This window comes from Oncorhynchus tshawytscha, linkage group LG01 (assembly GCF_018296145.1).
Source record: "Oncorhynchus tshawytscha isolate Ot180627B linkage group LG01, Otsh_v2.0, whole genome shotgun sequence".
NCBI classification, from domain to species: Eukaryota; Metazoa; Chordata; class Actinopteri; order Salmoniformes; family Salmonidae; genus Oncorhynchus; species Oncorhynchus tshawytscha.
The window spans coordinates 19,133,171-19,149,217 of record NC_056429.1 but is presented as its reverse complement, the minus strand read 5'-3'; the positions used below and the strand labels follow the sequence as shown (position 1 = coordinate 19,149,217).

Here is a 16,047-nt window from a genome sequence, read left to right as displayed (position 1 = left end):
TGGCACATTCTTATGTACAAGATTCAGCCTATCAAGCACTCATTAGAAACATGGAATAGAAAGAGATGCTATTTTGATGTTTTATATAAAAGCAAAGTGTTAGGCTGTTATGCAGAAGTGTTATTGTTCACTGTTCACTGACAAAATCACATTAAATTGTAAGGGGTTTCTTACATTAAGTTAATAACTTTACTGTTTTATCCAAACTTATAAAAGTTGTAGGCCTACATAGTTAGGCCATATTAGTAGGCCTAACTATGCACGACGCATCGCAGAGTGCCTGGATACAGCCATTAGCCGTGGTATAATGGCCATATACCACAAACCCCACAAGTGCCGTATTGCTATTATAAACTGGTTAATGAAGTAATTAGAGCAGTTAAAACAAATGTTTTGTCATACACATGCTATAAGGTTTCATATACCACGGCGGTCAGCCAATCAGCATTCTGGGCTGGAACCATCCAGTTTATAATTGTATTTATAAATAGGGTGGTTTGAGCCCTGAATACTGATTTGGCGCAAAGCAGTAATATATCAGACCATATACCACGGGTATGACAAAAAAATATTTTACTATTCTAATTGCGTTGGTAACCAGTTCATAATAGCAATAAAGCACCTCGGGGTTTTGTGGAATATGGCCAATATACCACGGCTAAGGGCTGTATCCAGGCACTCCATGTTGAGTCATGCATAAGAACAGCCCTTAGCCATCTTATATTGGCCAGATACCCCACCCCCTCGTGCATTAATTAGTTACCAGTTGAATTGGGATGTTTTGCCTACATTAAACATTGTTAGGCCTATTTTCCATGTCATTAGACAATATGATCATTACTGCAATAATTTAATCGCCTTCTCTTATTTACTGAGGCCTTGTAAAAAAAGGGGGGGGAAGGAATGATAACGATTATCTTACAGACTGGTTAAATAACAGATAGACTATATCTAAGTGAAAATAGGCTACTGTATATTTTATTTTCCCATGATATAGACATTCCATCATACAATGTATGAATGCTAGCAGTGGGCCTATGCGCTGCAGTGAATTTTCACTGTGGAGTGCAGAGCGCACAAAGAGGGGGCGCGCAGCAGCGTGAGCGTGATGATTTTTGGAGTGACGACACCACAAAACCATAGCACAATATTACCGAAGCAGAAGGAAATCGGGTAGAAGCGTCATCCAACTGAGAAGCTCAGAGTCCCCTAAAAGAGCCAGTGTTCGCCCAGACTGTGGTGATCAAATCCGGCTTTAAAATGGTTCAGTTCGGGTGCAGGGTGTGCGGTGTCTCCGCTGTCGTCTCGCTGCTTCTGGCGGGGCTGGCAGCTGCGTCTTCTGATCTATTTGACAATCAACTAGGCGACATCAATTACTGCAAAAAGCAATGCCAGATCACCGTCAAAAACAAAAGCCCAGCTAAAGTAAGTGATACTTGGAAACTATAGGCTAAATACATAATTCATGAATAGCAGAAAAGCAGAATATATTAGGTTAAATATAAATGTGACAGAAAAGTATATTTTCGTGCTTGAATAACTGCCATAGTAAGTGCTTACATTTCGACGACTGTATACGAAATTGAATACGGTATATCGAATATCGATAGATGTCCCTTTAAACTTTCAATTCTGGCAATCACTTGTAAATGTAATATGGCCTATCCGTAACGAAGGCCCATCATTTTACTAATTGGCATGCTTATCCTAATATTGCAACATCAGTACGCAACGCTACCTATCTTCATTTCAAGAACTGAGTGGAAATGATCTTGGACAGTTAGGCCGAAATTATCGTTTTATGACGCATTCTCACAGCTCTGGTCCTCCACTCTCAAAATAGCATGGCTACTCCACCTACTTCATCAGGATTTATTTACACAAATGTCTATTCATTAGATAATGCCTGGATGTTTATATTAAATCCAGTCATAAAATCGCTGTGAGGGCATCCAATCCAAGCAGATGGTAGCCTTCTCTAATAGAGTCTATTGCACTCGCATGATTTCCAGGTTGCCTCATTGTGAGCTGAAATATGTATTTGTCCATGAACCACAATATGCAGGATATGTAAATAATAGCTAAATTATTACAATATCCATGTTTAAAACAACTTAAATTATGTACAATTTGAAAAATGATTGTAGCTTAGTAATGGATTAGTGTCTGTCTCTTGGCAAGGTTGTTATTTTCCCACCTACTCATCGCCTCAGCTCTGCTCAGGTGTGGTTCAGACATCATGCAGGGCGGAGCAGAGCAGAGCAGCAAAATGGATCACCATGAACTATGCGGAATGACCTGTTTTCAGAACACTGCACCAGCCTATAGGCCCTAATGTATGCCTTTGGTGCGCATATTATTGGAACAGATAAGAACCGTAGTGACATAGTGCTTGAACAGATGTTTATTTTATTCATGCTGGGACTGTAAATGCCACTGTGGAGGAAGCAAATAAATACCTATACAAAGCAACCGTAAATCCTTGGCCAGAATAATGTCCCGCTAGACACACAATGAACACGGAATAAAGCAGTTAATTGAAACGATTATTCGCATGATACTGTAAATACGCCTGTAAAGTAAATCGTCGGACGGGGTCGTCGGACATGGGGATCTCTTTGTCTATCACGTTCCCGTGTCAGTCGCTTGGGGACGCTGTTTAGTTCTTCTGTATTAGAACCAGGCTTGTAGAAAACAGTGACCAAGTGATTGTAATTCTTCACTCATCACATTCCCAGGCATTTGCAATATTTTACATTTACATTTGAGTTATTTAGCAGACACAACTTAGAGTTAGTGCATTCATAGCTTAGGTGAGACAACCACATTTCTCAGTCCATCTTGTGCCTCAACTTGTGCCTTATAACACCTTAACTCATTTGACATATATATTAGAAAAACTGAAATCCAATTAAAATCCCTGTATCAAGTTATACATTTGCTTAAAGTACATTGTCATGGACAATATAAATATTTCTGTGGTCATAGCATATTTAGCTGCTATGTTTTATTGTTATCCTGAAGGACTCCATTCTGAATGCCTGTCACCGTGGTTGCCGTCTTTACTCCATCTGCCAGTTTGTGAATGGAAATGCCGGCTTCAACACCAGCAGAGAGGAGTGTCAAGGAGGTAAGGCAGCCTGACTCACAGGGTGGGGTCTCAATGAAGCCAGGTAGATACTACAGGGCAGCCTATCACCAAGAGCAGAGGTCCTACCTGTGATCCACTTCAAGATGTTGTTATAGGACTGTTACATGACTTTGACCCTGGGTTTTATCTTTCCAGAGAACTATCCCAAGCTGTGCTTCAAAGCCAGAAAACACGCCTAATTTGCTAATAGGCATTTCATGTGCCATGTGGCAGCAGTTGCCCAAATGTTCTGATATGGATGACTGTAGGGAGGGGTGAATAGGGATGCAATGACAGATGCTGTATTTTCTCCCTCCCTATCTGTTTATCTTGTCTCTCTGTCCTTTCTCTCCTGTGCCCTCCCATCTCTCTCCGCCTATCTCTCTCCGCCTATCTCTCTCCCCCTATCTCTCTCCCCCTATCTCTCTCCCCCTATCTCTCTCTGCCTCTCTTTCTCTGTAGCCTGCCAGGAAGCGTACAGCAAGCTGCTGGAGCAGGAGGCCTGCAGCACCGGCTGTGCCAGCCAGCCTTCTGAACCTGAGATCAAGAGGAGGAAGGTGAGCATGGTCACTAGGAATTCAGTAAAACGCACGCACGCACGGACGCGCACACACACACACACACACACACACACACATATACCCGTATACACCCTCATACATTCACACTAGCGACAGTCATCAAAATTGTTATAAGGTTTTAAGGCCAGGTACCACACACTAATAGGGATTAAAAAATATATATCTTAATTATATCACAATCAGCTTTTACCAGTTGAATGTAGACACAAATAATATACGTTTTTATATTAAAATGTTTCTGAAACATTGAATTAAAGTATGCAAATGTAGCGATGTCTCATTATTGATGCATGTCCATTTTAAAGTGGTTAACATTCATAAATATTTTGATGACGGTAGTATGGTAAACTAAAGAAAATATACATTTTCATCAAGATTTTGACATTTTTGTTTTTACTTTTTGAAAATACTAATACTAATAATGGACCAAAATACCAACACATCTCAAAATTGATTGGTCGAACAGGTTTTGAGAAATTTTTGCATATTTATTACAAAAGAAAAAACTGAAATACCTTATTGACATAAGTATTCAGACCCTTTGCTATGAGACTCAAAATTGAGCTCAGGTGCATCCTGTTTCCATTGATCATCCTTCAGATGTTTCTACAACTTAATTAGAGTTCAAATTCAATTGATTGGACATGATTTGGAAAGGCACACACCTGTCTATGTAACCCCCCGTAAATATCACATATACATAAGTATTCAAACCCTTTACTCAGCACTTTGTTTAAGCACCTTTGGCAGCGATTACAACATAGAGTCTTCTTGGGTGTCATGCTACAAGCTTCGCATACTTGTATTTGGGGAGTTTCTCCCATTGTTCTCTGCAGATCCTCTCAATCTCTGTCAGGATGGATGGGGAGCTTCACTGCACAGCTATTTTCAGGTCTCTCCAGAGATGTTCGATTGAGTTCAAGTCCGGGAACTGGCTGGGCCATCACCTAAGGGACGTCCTCCAGACGTGACACTTGGCATTCAGACCAAAATGTTCAATATGGTTTCATCAGACCAAAGAATCTTGTTTCTCATGGTCTGAGAGTCTTTAGGTTCCTTTTGGCAAACTCCAAGTGTGCCTTCATGTGCCTTTTATTGAGGAGTGGCTTTTGTCTGGCCACTCTACCAGATTTGTGTAGTGCTGCAGAGATGGTTGTCCTTCTAGAAGGTTCTCCCATCTCCACAGAGGAACTATGAAGCTCTGTCAGAGCGACCATCGGGTTCTTGGTCACCTCCCTGACAAAGGCCCTTCTCCCCAGATTGCTCAGTTTGGCCGGGCGGCCAGCTCTAGGAAGAATCTTGGTGGTTCCAAACTTCTTCCATTTAAGAATGATGGAGGCCACTGTGTTCTTGAGGACCTTCAATGCTGCAGACTTTTTTTGGTACCCTTTCCCAGATCTGTGCCTCAACAGAATACTGTCTCGGTGCGCTATGGACAATTCCATCAACCTCATGGCTTGGTTTTTGCTCTGACATGCGCCGTCAACTGTGGGACCTTATATAGACAATGGTGGAAAAAGTACCCAATTGTCATACTGGAGTAAATGTAAATATAGTTAATAGAAAATGACTCAAGTAAAAATTAAAGTCAACCAGTAAAATGCTATTTGAGTAAAAGTCTAAAAGTATTTGGTTTTAAATGTACTTAAGTATCAAAAGTCTATGTAATTGCTAAAATGTACTTAAGTATCAAAAGTAAAAGTAAGAGTATAAATCATTTCAAATTCCTTAGATTATGCAAACCAGACGGCACAATTTTCTTGTTTTTTACATTTACTTATAGCCAGGGGCACACTCCAACACTTAGACATCATCTACAAACTAAGCATGTGTGTTTAGGTTTAGAGTCCACCAGATCCAATGCAGTAGTGATGACCAGCAATGTGCTCTTGATAAGTGCTTGAATTGGACCACTTTTCTGTCCTGCTAAGCATTCATAATGTAATGCGTACTTTTGTGTGTCAGGGAAAATGTATGGAGTAAAAAGTGCATGATTTTCTTTAGGAATGTAGTGAAGTAAAAGTAAAAGTTGTCAAAAATATAAATAGTAAAGTTTAGTACAGATATCCCAAAAAGCTACTTAAGTAGTACTTTAAAGTATTTGTTCTTAAGTACTTTACACCACTGTATATAGACAGGTGTGTGCCTTTCCAAATCATTTCCAATCAATTGAATTTAACACAGGTGGACTCCAATCAAGTTGTAGAAACATCTCAAGGATGATCAATGGAAACAGGATGCACCTGAGCTCAATTTTGAGTCTCATAGCAAATGGTCTTAACAGTTATGTAAATAAGGTATTTCTGTTTTTTAAATAAGCAAACATTTCTCGAAACCTGTTTTTGCTTTGTCATTATGGGGTATTGTGTGTAGTTTGATGAGAACATTTTTTATTTAACCAATTTTAGAATTGTCTGTAACAAAATGTGGATAAAGTCAAGGGGTCTGAATTCTTTCGAATGCACTGTAACTAAACATACGTTACATTGTTTGCAAGATCAGACATAATATCACTATAATATGTGTGTTCATTTTTGGAAATTGCTTTTTATTTCATTGCATTTAATTTGTAAACATTTCAACTGTTAAATTATTACTGTTTTAAATCCCACAAAAAATGAACACTCATCAAAATAAAGCGATCTTCTCTTTCTTGTAATGTAAGTGTTGAGACGGTACGTTAAATCCCAGGCGAAGCTTTAGCATTCTTATAGATTCAACGGAAAGACAATGTATTCCACTGAGCCTATTTCAGCCATTACTGTGGTGTGTTTGATAGGTTATTTAGAAACATTTACACGGTCGTAAGGTTAACGGGAAAAAACGACAGGCACAAACAAGAGTATAAAAGAGTCTCAACAATAAAATGTAAGTAATTCATCTAGCGAGATTTAAGTGACAAATGGATTTTGCACCCCTCAAACGACGAGGAATGTCCATTGGGTTTACACGGTCTCTCTCTTTCACATCCACTTTTACACACCTCCATTTGCCCCCCACACACCTTCACACTCTCACTTCACATGACTTTGCCATATTAAATAAATGCACCTAAACTCAACAGTTCCACCTTTTATTACCTGCAGTTGAAGGCCATGGCCCACCGTCCCATGCCCCCCTCCGTCATGGACACCGTGTCCAGCTGGTGTAACGACATCGTCAGCTCTGCTCAGAGCTTCATCTCCTCTACCTGGACCTTCTACCTGCAGGCCGATGATGGCAAGGTGCTCGTCTTCCAGGTAAGACACTGTCAGGGTTCGGCAGACAGGACTCAAGTTACACACAACTCAGTGACTCTTAGGGGTGCTGGGATTAGTTTTGGGAGTGTCTTTCACTCCAGGGTACATCTGTAACTCAAACTTCGGGGGCTACAAAGGTGAACTTGCCTCAGACATTAGGGGGAAAGGGTGTGGGATCAGTACTCTACATATTTACTTTATCGGTGACGGCTAAGTCAAGACAGGCTGGCTGAATATAGAAGGACTACAGAGATCTGTAAATCCAGTCATAAAAAGAGACGTAGTGAGACAACATGAAATGATGAAAACAATAGTCTTCATGATTATTTTTCTTTAGCCTTAGGGGTGATGGATGGATGCGTGTGTTTAGTGGGCATCACAGGCTCTGAGCTGGCTGCCACAGGCCTGCGTTTAGTGGGCATCTGGCTGACTGCCACCCTCTTGACAGATTAACTGGGGGTAAAGAAACCAAAAAACACTAAGGCTGAGGGACAGCTGAAAGAGAAGCCAAGCCACCGCTGCAATACTAATCACTACTGCAGATGTTCAGAATGAGTGGGTTCTACAGAGCAGAGGGCTGGGTAGGAAGTCAGGGTGTATGGACTCAGTTAAGAGGACCACGGTGACTCGTAGCCTTAGGCGTGATACAAAACAAACAGGAAAAAGTTAAGAGACCCACTGTGGTAGCAGTTTATCCACGTTATGTAGCAGTTTTAGTACGTTCCCAAAGAGGGCCATACAAGGCAACACAGTGCACTACTGGAGCTGAAGTGAATCGGACCAAAACAAATTGATTATCAAGTTCCTCTGAGTTTAAGAGTTTGTTAGAGAGCCATCTTGTGGAATGAATGGCGCTTGATGCAGTGTTCAGTATAAGAAGTTTATTTGGGCAAAGGGATTTCTATTTGAATTAGTTCACAGTGGAATTACTTGTGCTCTCCTTAAGTTAATCAGTCATTTGAGAAAATATGACTTTTACTTCACTAAGCAGCAAAAGTAGGTGTATTTTGCTAAGGTAATACCCAAAATAACACTCTCTTTCCAAGAGTTATCTAGGCTTTAGCATACAGGGCTAATGTGGTATTGAGTCACACAAACGTCTGGAGATTGATACCTGGTCTATTACTTTTAGGAATTAGCTCCGAGGGCTAACATAGCACACAAAGACCATCTGGGTTCTATATCAATGTGGGATAAACACTCATGTTTCCAAAAAGTTTGTGCATTTGGATGCAACTGTGATAAGAGCAGCTTCTCTGATTGCTCCAGGCAAGCCACCTGTGTCTGAGGGAGGCAGTCTGAGTCCCAGTCCCGCAAGCGGCAGATTCTCCCTTCAGCTCCTTTTAGCTGTCTCTCAGAGAGTGGGCTGAGTTCCAGCTCTGGGAACATCCATCCCTCTCCTGCCCACATTTGACTTGGGTTAAGTGGCAGCCTCCTTCTTAATCACACTTATTCATGCCATCCCAGCCTCCGAGTGTTTCAGGAGTGCTCCTCCAAGGTAATCAGAGAGAATCAAGCAGTTTCCTCTGGGCTGAGCGGGAGTAAACACAGCCGATGTGGCCCTCTCATCACTGATTGGGGAAGAGCGCTTGTTTGGAAATGGGGTTGGAGTCTTGTTTCAATTCTTTCAGTGTCCAATATGCACACTATGCAGGGTCCCCCCTTGAAGGAAACAGGGAGAAATGTACATCTATGAAATCCCCCTTCCTAAAAAAAAAAGTGCCCCCAAATAACCCAAAAATACCAAATAAGGGAAGGGAGATTGTTCATTTGGAAAAGGATCCCTCCTCCCTGTTGCTTTCTGTGTTTCTATAACCAGAGCACCTTTGACATTCTGTGCCATAATGCATGACAGATGTATATCAGGAGGCAGGCCTACTTTTACTGATGGCAAGATCTCCCCAGTCGGCAGCCAATAACTACTAACATCCTTAGATGTTCACTCTTCTCTTCCTTTTGCCTTTCCTCCCAATGTTACATCTGGATCCAACTGATACTACTGGTTGTGAAATGACTTTGAAAATAACAATATTTTTGTCTGAATATCTATGACCTTTTGTAAGACCAAGCCTTATTGTCTACCACATCCACTGAGTGTTCAAAACACATCCACTGAGTGTACAAAACACATCCACTGAGTGTACAAAACACATCCACTGAGTGTTCAAAACATTAGCAACACCTGCTCTTTCCATGACATAGACTGACCAGGTGAATCCAGGTGAAAGCTACTGTATGATCCTTTATTGATGTCACTTGTTAAATCCATTTCAATCAGTGTAGATGAAGGGGAGGAGACAGGTTAAAGAAGGATGTTTAAGTCTTGAGACAATTGAGACATGTATTGTGTATGTGTGCCATTCAGAGGGTGAATGGGCAAGACACAAAAGGTTCAAAGAAAACATGGGAAGTGCCTTATGGTAGTAGGTGCTAGGCGCAACGGTTTGTGTCAAGAACTGCAACGCTACTGGGTTTTTCATGCTCAACAGTTTCCCGTAGTATCAAGAATGTCCACCACCCAAAGGACATCCATCTAACTTGACACAAATGTGGGAAGCATGGGCCAGCATCCATCCCTGCGGAATGCTTTCGACACCATGCCCCAAGAAATTTAGGCTGTTCTGATGGCAAAAGGGATGACATACTTACTGCATGTTATCGTTAAATAACTACATCGGGTGTAATTTATTTTCTGCTTGTTTCGTTTTCTTTTTTTTTGTTTGAGATGTGTTTTGACTCTAATGAACTCAATTTCATTGACCTGTAGACTAGTCAAACGCTGACTGGTAATATTTATTTTCAGTTTTCATAACTATTGACTTATGTCATTAAATCTGATCTATTTTCCATCAATGAAGAGAGGATAGGCTGATCAGATACTTTGCTGATTTGTTTTGGTGCTACAGTGAGACATTACAACTTCTTAAAGGCTATTTCTATTGATCAGCTGATATGTCAGAATCACTCACCAGCAAAGAGTCTCCTCTTAACTCCAATACAAATAAAATAAAAGTTTATTGGTGTCGTATAAAGATTTGCAGATGTTATCGCAGGTGCAGCAAATGCTTGTGTTTCTAGCTCCAACAGTGCAGTAATACCTAGCAATAAAAACAACAATACACATATAATCCAGAAAAATACAAAAATATCTTATATAGGATGAGCCATGACTAGAATACAGTGTATTCATATAAAGTGGGTGAAACAGTATGTAAACATTATTAAAGTGACCAGTGTTCAATGACTATGTACATAGGGCAGCAGTCTTTAAGGTGCAGGTTAGAGAACCGGGTGGTAGCCGGCTAGAACTGTTCAGAGCAGGGTACTGGGTGGAGGCCGGCTAGAACTGTTCAGGGCAGGGTACTGGGTGGAGGCCGGCTAGAACTGTTCAGGCAGGGTACTGGGTGGAGGCCGGCTAGAACTGTTCAGGGCAGGGTACTGGGTCGAGGCCGGCTAGAACTGTTCAGGGCAGGGTACTGGGTGGAGGCCGGCTAGAACTGTTCAGGGCAGGGTACTGGGTGGAGGCCGGCTAGAACTGTTCAGGGCAGGGTACTGGGTCGAGGCCGGCTAGAACTGTTCAGGGCAGGGTACTGGGTGGAGGCCGGCTAGAACTGTTCAGGGCAGGGTACTGGGTGGAGGCCGGCTAGAACTGTTCAGGGCAGGGTACTGGGTGGAGGCCGGCTAGAACTGTTCAGGGCAGGGTACTGGGTGGAGGCCGGCTAGAACTGTTCAGGGCAGGGTACTGGGTGGAGGCCGGCTAGAACTGTTCAGGGCAGGGTACTGGGTGGAGGCCGGCTAGAACTGTTCAGGGCAGGGTACTGGGTGGAGGCCGGCTAGAACTGTTCAGGGCAGGGTACTGGGTGGAGGCCGGCTAGAACTGTTCAGGGCAGGGTACTGGGTGGAGGCCGGCTAGAACTGTTCAGGGCAGGGTACTGGGTGGAGGCCGGCTAGAACTGTTCAGGGCAGGGTACTGGGTGGAGGCCGGCTAGAACTGTTCAGGGCAGGGTACTGGGTCGAGGCCGGCTAGAACTGTTCAGGGCAGGGTACTGGGTCGAGGCCGGCTAGAACTGTTCAGGGCAGGGTACTGGGTGGAGGCCGGCTAGAACTGTTCAGGGCAGGGTACTGGGTGGAGGCCGGCTAGAACTGTTCAGGGCAGGGTACTGGGTCGAGGCCGGCTAGAACTGTTCAGGGCAGGGTACTGGGTGGAGGCCGGCTAGAACTGTTCAGGGCAGGGTACTGGGTGGAGGCCGGCTAGAACTGTTCAGGGCAGGGTACTGGGTGGAGGCCGGCTAGAACTGTTCAGGGCAGGGTACTGGGTGGAGGCCGGCTAGAACTGTTCAGGGCAGGGTACTGGGTGGAGGCCGGCTAGAACTGTTCAGGGCAGGGTACTAGTGGTGACTTTTTAACAGTCTGATGGCTTGGAGATAGAAGCTGTTTCTCAGTCTCTCGGTGCACCTGTACTGTATCCGCTTTCTAGAAGGTAGTGGGGTGAACAGGCCGTGGGTCGGGTGCCTGAGGTCCTTGATAATCTTCTTGGCCTTCCTGCTGCTGTAGATGTCCTGGAGGGCAGAAAGTGTCAAATTAAATCAAATTAAATTTGACTTGTCACATGAGCCGAATACAACTGGTGTAGACTTTACCCTGAAATGCTTGCTTAAAATAAAAGTAACACAAGAATGGAATAAAAGAAAATACACAAGAATGGAGCTATATACAGGGAGTACCAGTACCAGATCAATGTGGAGCTATATACAGGGAGTACCAGTACCAGATCAATGTGGAGCTATATACAAGGAGTACCATTACCAGATCAATGTGGAGCTATATACAGGGAGTACCAGTACCAGATCAATGTGGAGCTATATACAAGGAGTACCAGATCAATGCGGAGCTATATACAAGGAGTACCAGTACCAGATCAATGTGGAGCTATATACAGGGAGTACCAGTACCAGATCAATGTGGAGCTATATACAAGGAGTACCAGATCAATGCGGAGCTATATACAAGGAGTACCAGTACCAGATCAATGTGGAGCTATATACAAGGAGTACCAGATCAATGCGGAGCTATATACAAGGAGTACCAGTACCAGAACGGAGCAAATAGAATTACCACAAGCCAGTCACTGTCCAGGGTACAGTGACTGGGCATCAGGATAGAGAATAATAAGAGTAAAACAAAGAACAGAGTAGCAGCAGCAAATGATGAGTGTAAAAGTGTGTGTGTGTTATGTGTGTGTGTGTGTGTGTGTGTGCATGTAAATGTGTGTGGGTTTTGTGTGGGAGTGTCAATGTAATGTGTGTGAGTGAGTGTGTAGATGGTGTGTATATATAATCTAGTAAAGGGCTCTCCAACCCTGTTCCTGGAGAGCTACCATCCTGTAGGTTTTCGCTCCAACTCTAATCTAGCACACCTGATTCTAATAATTACTTGGTTGATTAGTTGAATGAGGTTAGTTACAGCTGAGGAAGGAGCAAAAACCTACATTAGGGTAGCTCTCCATAAACAGGGTTGGATAGCCCTGCGCTAGTGAGTGTGTGTAGGGTCAGTGCAAGATAGCTGCACTGATTTACTCTAGTTCGGGTTCCATTAATTTACTATTTATAGCAGTCTGGCTATTTAGCAGTCTTATGGCTTGGGGGTTGAAGCTGTCTCGGAGCCTGTTTGCCAGACGGTAGCAAAGTGCAAAGTCTATACATGGGTGGCTGGGGTCTTCGGCAATATTTTGGGCCTTCCTCTGATACCTGATATAGAGGTGGAGAGCCCTGCGATTGTGGATGGTGCAATTGCTGTACTAGGCAGTGATACAGCCCAACAGGTTGCTCTCAATGGTGCATCTGTAGAAGTTTGAGGTTTTAGGGTCCAAGAAAAATTTCTTCAGCCTCCTGAGATTGAAGAAGAGTTGTTGCGCCTAATTCACCACGCTGTGTGAAGGGATCATTTCAGGTTGTCAGTGATGTGCACTCCTAGGAACTTTTTGACCATCTCCACTGCGGCCCCATCGATGTGGATGGGGGTGTGCTCTCTCTGCGGTCTCCTGTAGTCCACGATTAGCTCCTTCGTTTTCTTGACGTTGCGGGAGAAGTTATTTTCCTTGCACCACTTCACCAGGGATCTCACCTCCTCCCAGTAGGCTGTCTCATCGTTGTTGGTAGTCAGTGTAACAAACAGTTAACCTGTCTGTCAGTCTGTCATTGTTTTTGTTTGAATTGTTTCTGTGTTCGCTATGCAGGGGAAATGGACAAGCTGAACTTGCTAAGAACTGTTGTAATGGGAATTATTATCGTAGAAACACACTTATGGAGTGAAGGCAGTCCCACGCTGTGTTAGCTAGGTTTTTTGTGTCTTCGGTGTAGTTCGTAATGGTTGAAAGGTGTATGTTAGGATGGTAACGTTATAATAATTAAGGATGAAGTGTGAATTCATGCCAGGAATAAGAAGTGTGAATTCATGCAAGGAATAAGAAGTGTGAATTCATGCCAGGAATAAGAAGTGTGAAGTTTTTGATTTCCTCCCTTCTGTAATAAGCAGCCAATGAGGTATTGGTTACTGGAGGGAGTTACAATCAGGCCTACCACTGTCGTCACCACAACCTGATCTTATTGGTTACTGGAGGGAGCTACAATCAGGCCTACTACTGTCGTCACCACAACCTGATCTTATCGGTTACTGGAGGGAGTTACAATCAGGCCTACCACTGTCGTCACCACAACCTGATCTTATTGGTTACTGGAGGGAGCTACAATCAGGTCTACCACTGTCGTCACCACAACCTGATCTTATTGGTTACTGGAGGGAGCTACAATCAGGTCTACCACTGTCGTCACCACAACCTGATCTTATTGGTTACTGGAGGGAGCTACAATCAGGCCTACCACTTATTCGTCACCACAACCTGATCTTATTGGTTACTGGAGGGAGCTACAATCAGGTCTACCACTGTCGTCACCATAACCTGATCTTATTGGTTACTGGAGGGAGCTACAATCAGGCCTACAACTGTCGTCACCACAACCTGATCTTATTGGTTACTGGAGGGAGCTACAATCAGGCCTACAACTGTCGTCACCACAACCTGATCTTATTGGTTACTGGAGGGAGCTACAATCAGGCCTACCACTGTCGTCACCACAACCTGATCCTGATCTTATTGGTTACTGGAGGGAGCTACAATCAGGCCTACCACTGTCGTCACCACAACCTGATCTTATTGGTTACTGGAGGGACCTACAATCAGGCCTACAACTGTCGTCACCACAACCTGATCTTATTGTTTACTGGAGGGAGCTACAATCAGGCCTACCACTGTCATCACCACAACCTGATCTTATTGGTTACTGGAGGGAGCTACAATCAGGCCTACAACTGTCGTCACCACAACCTGATCTTATTGGTTACTGGAGGGAGCTACAATCAGGCCTACCACTGTCGTCACCACAACCTGATCTTATAGTTTCACTTAGGAATTTGCCGTAATTGGAGGCACGTCTTTTTTTCTTTTTACACTTTAATTCAGCTTGGTTACAGTGTTAATTCAGCTTGGTTACAGTGTTAATTCAGCTTGGTTACAGTGTTAATTCAGCTTGGTTACAGTGTTAATTCAGCTTGGTTACAGTGTTAATTCAGCTTGGTTACAGTGTTAATTCTGCGTGGTTACAGAAACAACTCAAAGGGTTAAGTTTAGGTATTCATTCTGAGTGGTTAAGGTTAGGGCTATGGTTTGGGGAAGGCTTAAAACATCAAGTACTCTCCCTGCTTGCTAGAGAATTGTAAACTGCTGTGGCGTAATCGTCTAAGCAGCGTACTCTGGCTCTGAGCCTAGTGCTCTGCCATAATTTTGGGGGGTTGGGGGGAGCCATATATTGACATCCTCAGAACCTTTTCAAACGTCCGAAATCAACGGTTCTTTCTTGTGACCAGTCTGGTCAGCAAACTTGATGATTGAATTGGAGACGTGAATGGCCACGCAGTCATGGGTGAACAGATAGTATCGGAGGGGGCTGAGCAGCACGCACCCCTGTGGGGCCCACGTGTCAAGGATCAGTGTGGTGGTGTTGTTACCTGCCTTCACCACTTGGGGTCAGCCTGTCAGGAAGTCCAGGACCCAGTTGCACAGGGAGGGGTTCAGACCAAAGGCCCTGAGATTAATGATGAGCTGGGAGGGCACTATGGCTTTGAAGGCTGAGCTGTAGTTGATGAACAGCATTCTGATCTTACATAGGGCAGTGCAATGCAAAAGTGACTGTTGTCCGCGGATCTGTTGGAGCGATATGCGAATTGTAGTGGGTCTAGGGTGTCAGGTAAGGTGGAGATTATATAGTCCTTAACTAGCCTCTCAAAGCACTTCATGATGACAGAAGTGAGAGCTACGGGGCGATAGTAATTTAGTTCAGTTACCTTCTGTCCCGTCGTTCGTAATAATGATCAAACCAAGGCGCAGCGTGAGTATAGTTCCACATCTTTTAATGAATAAGTGAAAATGAAAACAAAATAACAAACCTTACAAAGACCCGTGACTACGTAGTGTTCAAACACACTATACATAAACACTATCCCATAACGTAGTGTTCAAACACACTATACATAAACACTATCCCATAACGTAGTGTTCAAACACACTATACATAAACAATATCCCATAACGTAGTGTTCAAACACACTATACATAAACACTATCCCATAACGTAGTGTTCAAACACACTATACATAAACAATATCCCATAACGTAGTGTTCAAACACACTATACATAAACAATATCCCATAACGTAGTGTTCAAACACACTATACATAAACAATATCCCATAACGTAGTGTTCAAACACACTATACATAAACAATACCCCATAACGTAGTGTTCAAACACACTATACATAAACACTATCCCATAACGTAGTGTTCAAACACACTATACATAAACAATACCCCACTACGTAGTGTTCAAACACACTATACATAAACAATATCCCATAACGTAGTGTTCAAACACACTATACATAAACAATATCCCATAACGTAGTGTTCAAACACACTATACATAAACAATATCCCATAACGTAGTGTTCAAACACACTATACATAAACACTATCCCATAAC

General features: G+C 43.1%; 1 protein-coding gene across 1 annotated transcript in view; it reads left to right on the top strand.

Moving 5' to 3' along the window:
• The first annotated feature begins 1,094 nt into the window (after positions 1-1,094).
• The window catches only part of tmem59l (transmembrane protein 59), a 29,317-nt gene continuing 14,364 nt past the window's right edge, over positions 1,095-16,047 (top strand). Inside the window, exons 1-4 of the mRNA XM_024402941.2 lie at positions 1,095-1,425; positions 3,025-3,130; positions 3,593-3,687; positions 6,798-6,950. Of these exons, the coding sequence (XP_024258709.1) occupies positions 1,261-1,425; positions 3,025-3,130; positions 3,593-3,687; positions 6,798-6,950 (519 nt within the window). The 5' untranslated portion in view covers positions 1,095-1,260. The remainder of the gene's footprint in view (positions 1,426-3,024; positions 3,131-3,592; positions 3,688-6,797; positions 6,951-16,047) is intronic.